This window comes from Arachis hypogaea, chromosome 4 (assembly GCF_003086295.3).
Source record: "Arachis hypogaea cultivar Tifrunner chromosome 4, arahy.Tifrunner.gnm2.J5K5, whole genome shotgun sequence".
NCBI lineage: Eukaryota > Viridiplantae > Streptophyta > Magnoliopsida > Fabales > Fabaceae > Arachis > Arachis hypogaea.
In genome coordinates, this window is record NC_092039.1 from 18,398,823 (window position 1) to 18,405,622 (window position 6,800).

The 6,800-nt window shown below is 36.5% G+C and overlaps 1 protein-coding gene across 5 annotated transcripts; it reads left to right on the forward strand.

Moving 5' to 3' along the window:
- The first annotated feature begins 797 nt into the window (after nucleotides 1-797).
- Nucleotides 798-5,288, forward strand: LOC112796436 (uncharacterized). 5 transcript variants are annotated; one of them, XM_025838877.3, is made up of 9 exons: nucleotides 798-1,420; nucleotides 1,511-1,555; nucleotides 1,665-1,758; nucleotides 1,935-2,105; nucleotides 2,652-2,758; nucleotides 3,165-3,266; nucleotides 3,347-3,410; nucleotides 4,122-4,177; nucleotides 4,916-5,288. In XM_025838877.3, exons 4-8 carry the CDS (start codon nucleotides 2,037-2,039, stop codon nucleotides 4,149-4,151), a joined length of 372 nt encoding a protein of 123 aa, XP_025694662.1. In that variant the 5' UTR covers nucleotides 798-1,420; nucleotides 1,511-1,555; nucleotides 1,665-1,758; nucleotides 1,935-2,036; the 3' UTR covers nucleotides 4,152-4,177; nucleotides 4,916-5,288. The 5 variants fall into 5 exon arrangements, with proteins under 5 accessions (XP_025694662.1, XP_025694661.1, XP_025694664.1 ...); XM_025838876.3 differs by having other exon boundaries at nucleotides 835-1,420; nucleotides 1,668-1,758; XM_025838879.3 differs by having other exon boundaries at nucleotides 838-1,420; nucleotides 1,516-1,555.
- Nucleotides 5,289-6,800: the final 1,512 nt, after the last annotated feature.

The window sequence follows — 6,800 nt, forward strand, 5'->3', positions numbered from 1 at the left end:
GAGTTAATGAAATTGATCAGAGGACCACTAATAGCCTTTCTAGTAACACAATTCCAAATCCAAGAGAGGAAGTAAGGCTATCACTGTGATAAGTGGACAAGTGGCAAGTGCAGAAAACCAGAGCCTCCATTAAAAATTTAGAAGTGCTAGTGGGTCAACTGAGCAACCAAATACTTGAGAGGTCTGCAAGTACATTTCAAGGTGATACAGTGGTGAACCTAGGAGAAGATTGCAAGGTTATTCAATTAAGAAGTGGTAAAGTAGCTGGTTCTGAGACCAAGGTCAATGAAGAGCTAGTTGAAAATGATGCTCCAGAGGAGAAAAAGGAAGAAGTAGAGCATGCCCCTCCAAAGCGTGCAGACAACCCATTCCCAGACTCTCTTGACACTTATCCTACACTGCCAAAGGCTCCTGAGTACAAGTCTAAGATGCCATATCCTCAGAGACTTCAAAAGGAGACCAAGGATAAGCAGTTCTCAAAGTTCTTGGAAATCTTCAGAAAGTTACAAATCAATATTCACTACAAGAAAAATACCCATTCAGCCACACTTTTTTTAAGCTACATTTGAAAAGCGTAGCCTATTCTATGAATAGGCTACGCTTTTCCACATGTTGCCTTTTTATAAGAGAAAAGGATACACAATTGCAGCATCATTTAAAAAGTGTAGCCTTAGGTATTATAGAAATCACTTATAAAGCGTAGCCGTAGGTTGATATCTATAGGTTCACTTTTTGTATCAAAGGAGACGCTTTTAGAGGGTAGCCTATTTATTAAATTTTGGGTTCATTTTTAAAGTGATGCCTAATATATCTAGAACAAAAAACTTAACACTTAGTGAAATTTTTTCCTCCTTCTTCTGAAAACAAATACTTAGTAAAATTTTTGTTCATTCCCTCCACAAGCAAACTCATACACTAAGTAAAATTCCCTCCAAATCACTCACATCCACAAGCAGGTTCATCCCCTTTCAGAAACCCTCATCCCCACAAGCACCGTCGTCGAAGTGGAAACCCTGCCTCCAAAGCTCACCATCGTTGCCCCCACTCACTCTTTTCACTCTCGCCGTTGACACTCTCGTCGTTGACACTCTCGCTCTTGTCATCGACCCTCTCACTCTCGCCATTGACCCTCTCCCACTCACCACTCACCCGCACTCACCACTCTCCACATTGCTGCACTACTGACCGTCGCTGCGCCGCCCTACCATCGTCGCTGCGCCGCCCTCACCACCGTCATCACACCCAAATCAGAGAAAAGTGTTTGCCATCACCACTCACCACTCACGGCGTCACCACTCACCACTCCAGGAAGACTCTGCGCTCATTCATCTTCCCCACTCATCTTCATCGTCGCTTCTCTTCGCTGCGGGTCACATCTCGAAGACTCTGCGCTCAACTGAAAGCTTTCTTCATTCGCGAGGTTAGGGTTCTGAATTTAGGTTTCAATTTGGGGGTTTGGTACAATAATCTGTGACATCATGAATTGATGAACATGCATGCTATTGTGCAGCGCAGGAGAACCCGTGAATTTAGGGGTTTTATTCCATTAACACAGGTGTGTTTGGCCATGATTAGTTGCTGCACAGGAATACCAGGATGAGTTGCTTATTCTATTTGTTGCTTATTATTAGTTTTCTTTTTCTTTCAATTCTACTAAGTACCAGCAGGTTTGGCAATTGAGACTATAACCGATGACAGGGATACAACATATGAAGAGGATATCAAATCTGCTGGGACCAAGAAAAGTGATTCAAAAAGGTACAAGTTGTCTTACAAGCTTGCTGAGCAAAATTGATTTTCTGGTCCTTTCTATATCAAGTTAGTTTCTTCCAAATATTGAATTAACCTCAATGTAAAGTGTCAGCCGGACACTGAAAAGTTTCACATACTGTTGGAAAATTTAGAATCATATATTAATTCTATTCAAATTACAGGTTAAAATGACGTTAGAACTTTTGTGAAAAAATGAGGTTCGACTCTGTTCCTATATTAATGATATTCAAGGTCAGGGATATGGAAAGAAAGCAGGTCACTCAATGTTCTTTCTTGAGAATATTTTTGTTCCACCAATCAAATTCTGCCCTTCCACTAAAGGAGGTGATATGGTAAGTGTGAATAATAAATAAAGACTGTTAACGAGTTGTACTATTTCTCTATCTTCTTTGTTTGTACTCCATGTTCTTGCTTCTACTGTGGAGTGTGGAATATTTCCAAAGTTTGTTAATGCAAGGTATAGGTTTAGGGAAGTACTCTGAATTTGAAATTGTTGTGGGATATAAATGTAGGAAAAATGTACTTATGAAATTGTTAGCAGATATATATAGATTGGAAAATGAAGGATTTTTGTTAGAAAATTCTATCATGACTCATGCGGGCCATTCTTAGGAAAGCAAGCCAGTAGGATGTAAAGGTAATGTGAAGGGAGGATATAAGGATGAAATGTAAATCCAGTTTCTTTCTTGGTTTATCACAAGAACGCACTTACCCTTTCAATTTAGCTAATCTCATTTAATGGGATAAGGCTTGTAAATTGCTGGCATTCAAAGTATAACTACTCCTTTTTAGTCCTTTCATTGTTTTGTGAATACTTGACTATCTTTTTTATTCTACAATCACCTTATTGACTTGGACTTGGGCAATTGTGTTTGTAGGTATCGGAGCATGCTCATACTGTTTTGTTGAGAAAGATTCTGCAGTCTAACATAAGATTAGGGGATGCTCATCTAAACAAGAAGGATCCCTCGATGGTTTTAGCCAGGTGGGTAGAACTTCAGCAATTTGTAAATGTGCTCTTTACCAGTAACACTTCTGGTGAGAATTTATGCTGTTTTGTTTTGTTTTGGTTTCTTTTTTTAGTTGTAACATGCAGACCTGGGTGTAGTTGGGTAATATATTTTATAAATATCTTTATGTGATAAAATGTCTGTTGTGCACTCTCTTCTTTTTCTCGTGAATATTTAAGAGAGGACAAAGAACAATATGTGCACAATATATGGTAATACCCAACTAGTAGATATAATGCAAATGAATTTGCAGAAGTTCCAACTTATGATTTGGTACACAAAATGAGAAATTTTCTATAAGCTGTTATCACAATGCATACCTAGAAATGTTGAAGTAAAACATATATTAATTGTGTCTGTTTCCTGTTTTGAAATCCACAGGTTGCCATTGAAAATCTTTCCACATAACAAGCAGAAGTGGAGGTTGAGGTTCGAGGTCCTCCAGTTTCAAAATTGTTTGATCATGAAGGAAATCCAACAAAGGTTTTACTCTGTCTGAGTAGTTTTATAATCATGAATTGCAGTCAACTACTTCTGCCTTAATTTTTTTTATTTCATGTCAGGCCATTGAAGGATTTTCCCGTAGATATTCTGTTCCACTGGACTTGGTATACCGAAAGGTTGATGGTGAGTATCTGAAGACAAAGCAGTTGTGTTGTAGGTTTGATTGTGTTTCTTTTGGTCCTGTTCAGTATATTATTTTGTGTTTTTGTTGTACTCAGTACATTGTTATGAGTTGTAAGTAGTTCAGATTGATGCTTTATGTTGTTTGTAGCTCCTCAAGGACTGCCCCCCCTTTCCTTTTTTCTTTTCCATTTTTTGTAGTGGTCCAATATGATTTTTTTTCTTCAAAAGAATACAAAAACAAATACATGTTAGATATATAACCATTCATGGGTCTCTCCCTAGCTTAAACTTTTGGGATAAGTGGTTACATGATATAGTATCATAGCTTTTGTGACCAATGGTCTCAAGTTTGATTCTTGTTGCCCCCATTCTTCCAAAAAACAGGATAGAATTTCAGCACAAGGCAAAAAATAGACTTATGGTAATTCACGCTTTAAGCCTAAAAAGGCTGCATATGAGGATGCTGTTAGATATATAACTATTCATGTGCTTTTACTTAACAGTCTAAGTTTTTGTGATAAGTGGTTTCGTGACGATACATTTGCATAGCCACTAGTTCATAATGCAGAAAAATTAATTGGCTTGATGCATCATCATTTGCTGCTTTTATGGAAAGGAAACTTTATGCTATTAGATTATGCTTTCTCTCCCAATTTAAATTTCCAGTCAATTTTCCTGTTAATATGCTACTTTTGCTTCTTGACATTGCAGGAAAAACAGAATATGTTTATGCTCGTGTGAAGGAGCTTTCAAGATATTCTTTAGAGGTTTTTCTATTCATTATCCTTAAAAAATCTTGCCGTCTATGTTTGTTTAATATTTTTTTTACGAGGATGCAAGTTCCATGGTTAATATAATATATCAAATATTTATGTGGCTTTTTCCTTAAACCTACAGGTAGCTTTGATTCTAGACCACATATATAATTCCATATAGTAACACATATTTAACAAAATAATTTCAAAATGATTTAGAGTCAACTGAACTTTTCAAACAAATTGAAGCAAAATGCCCAAGAAATTCAACCCTTAAGATCTGGACCACAGAGCCAGGACACACAACATAAAATACCAAAAAATGTGTTTCCTCATTTCCATAAGGAAATGCATCAAAACAAGGAAAGAACAAGTGTCATACAATTTCTGAGTAAGCAGTACTAGACATTACACAAATGTGAGGGGAAATAATCTTGTGTAGTTTATTAGGGAACTCGTCTTTATTGTTAAGTGTTAATACAATTGTGTACTGCAGTTTAAATAAAAGACTTGATGTTAGGGGGAGCATTAGATTTGTATAAGGTTTATAAAGAAGTATCCTTATTCATAGAATGAGCGAGGACTGAAAAACTCAAAAAAGGAAAATTTCAGGCTAATTCCCTTGAGATATACACAAGGATATGTTCAGACCAATGGCTCATGTATTCATCTATGATTTATTTGTGTTTATTACTTTATTACACTTTGTAAGAAAATGTCATTGCTGATTATTAATTATACTCTTGTTAGGTTCTGTCTGAAGATTTGCCTGCTACTATTTCTAAAATATCATTTCCAAAGACGATGAAATGCAATTCCCAGGTATGTGGGATTTGAGGCAGATGAAGAACCAGAAATCTCCCAAATACGATCTTCCGTTGAACAAGATATTTAAAGAACAAGATTTTTTTCTCATCTATGAGAAGGTTAATAATTTTTATTAGAAGATACTTATGTAGGATACAATATTTTGGTTTTTTATAGTTTATTAGTAGTAAATTCTAGGTGGTGTAATGTATATTTTGATATGGGTATGTTTAATTTAGTGTGAGATGTATGAATACTCATTTATGATCATCCCAATATTTTTAGTTCATTATAAATATATTTTGTTAAAGGATAATTTTTATTATTTAAAGAATATTGTATGGTATTATTATGTATTTATTTTTATTTTATAATTTTTGACTAATTTAATTTAAAAAAATAGGATTATATAATCATACTACTAAATATTAGGTTTTAGAAAAAAAAATTATTAGAATATATATATATATAGAAAATAAAAAAAACAATGAGAGACCTAAGGCTACACTTATATGCAGTAGCTATAGTATACAAAACAAAAAAAAAGAGGGATCTAAGGCTACGCTTATAAAAAGTAGTTATGGTATACAATGTGGCTACGCTTTACAAGTGATGCAGTAGCGTTGAAAAGCGTAGCCTATTCTGGAAAAATGAAAGCTGAAAAGCGTAGCCTTTGATCCTGGATAGCATCACTTGAAAAGCGTAGCCTATTCCCAAACGCCAAAAGCGTAGCCCTTGTTGCAGAAAAGCGTAGCCTTTGAGAATAGGCAACGGCCGAATAGGAATCACCTCAAAAAGCGTAGCCGTAGCCCAAAAAGCGTAGTCGTAGCCTAAGGCATCATTTTTTTTCACTTTTGACTACACTTTTCAAGTGTACCTGAATGGGTGTTTTTCTTGTAGTGATTCCTTTTGCTGAGGTTTTGGAGCAAATGCCTATCTATGCCAAATTCATGAAGGAGCTGTTGTTAAAGAAAAAGCATTTAAAGGGAGATGAGACAGTAGTCCTGACTAAGGAATGTAGTGTTGTAATTCAGAATAACTTGCCAAAGAAGATGCCAGATCCAGGGAGCTTTCAAATTCCATGCACCATTGGGAGCACAACCTTTGAGAAAGCCCTATGTGATCTGGGGGCAAGCATAAATCTAATGCCCTTATCTGTGATGAAAAAGCTGCAAATCCAAGAGGCACAACCCACAAAGATAGCATTGCAGATGGCAGATAAATCTATGAAGCCTGCATACGGATTAGTGGAGAATATCTTGGTCAAAGTAGGTAAGTTCTTCCTCCCAGCAGACTTTGTGATTCTGGATACAGGGGAGGATGAGAATGCCTCTATAATTCTAGGAAGACCATTCCTAGCCACTGGAAGAGCTCTGATTGATGTAGAAGTGGGTGAATTAGTGCTTAGAGTGCATAATGAGCAACTAGTCTTTCATGTCTTCAAAGATATACATCCAACAGGTGAAGAAGAGAGGTGCATGCAGGCTGAGCTTATTGATCTAAACCTTCAAAAACTGCCTGATGATACACAGCAGAATCTGCAACTCAAACCTCCCTTGGTAACAGTCAATAAAATTCCTCCTGACATCAAACTTAAGTTTAGTGTTAGAAATGCATCATCTACCAAGGAAGAGGTTCCCAAAAAGAAGAAAGTACCCAGAGGATAGAGAAACAAAAAGATCCCCACTGAAGGTTTCTCCCCAGGAATGAAGGTAGTGTTGACCAGCAATCTAGCATGGGTTTATACAGTAATCAGAATCCTCTCTCTAGAACATATTGAGCTACGTTATGGAGACACAGGAAAGAAGTTCAAAGTAAGGGGTGAAGA

What these genes read in the sequence shown, in the direction of transcription:
- LOC112796436 (XM_025838877.3), top strand. Translation starts at nt 2,037, where the DNA reads ATGTTCTTTCTTGAGAATATTTTTGTTCCACCAATCAAATTCTGCCCT. An exon ending in CCACTAAAGGAGGTGATATG is followed by an intron (nt 2,106 to 2,651) that starts GTAAGTGTGAAT and finishes TTGTGTTTGTAG; the next exon opens with GTATCGGAGCATGCTCATAC. An exon ending in CCCTCGATGGTTTTAGCCAG is followed by an intron (nt 2,759 to 3,164) that starts GTGGGTAGAACT and finishes TGAAATCCACAG; the next exon opens with GTTGCCATTGAAAATCTTTC.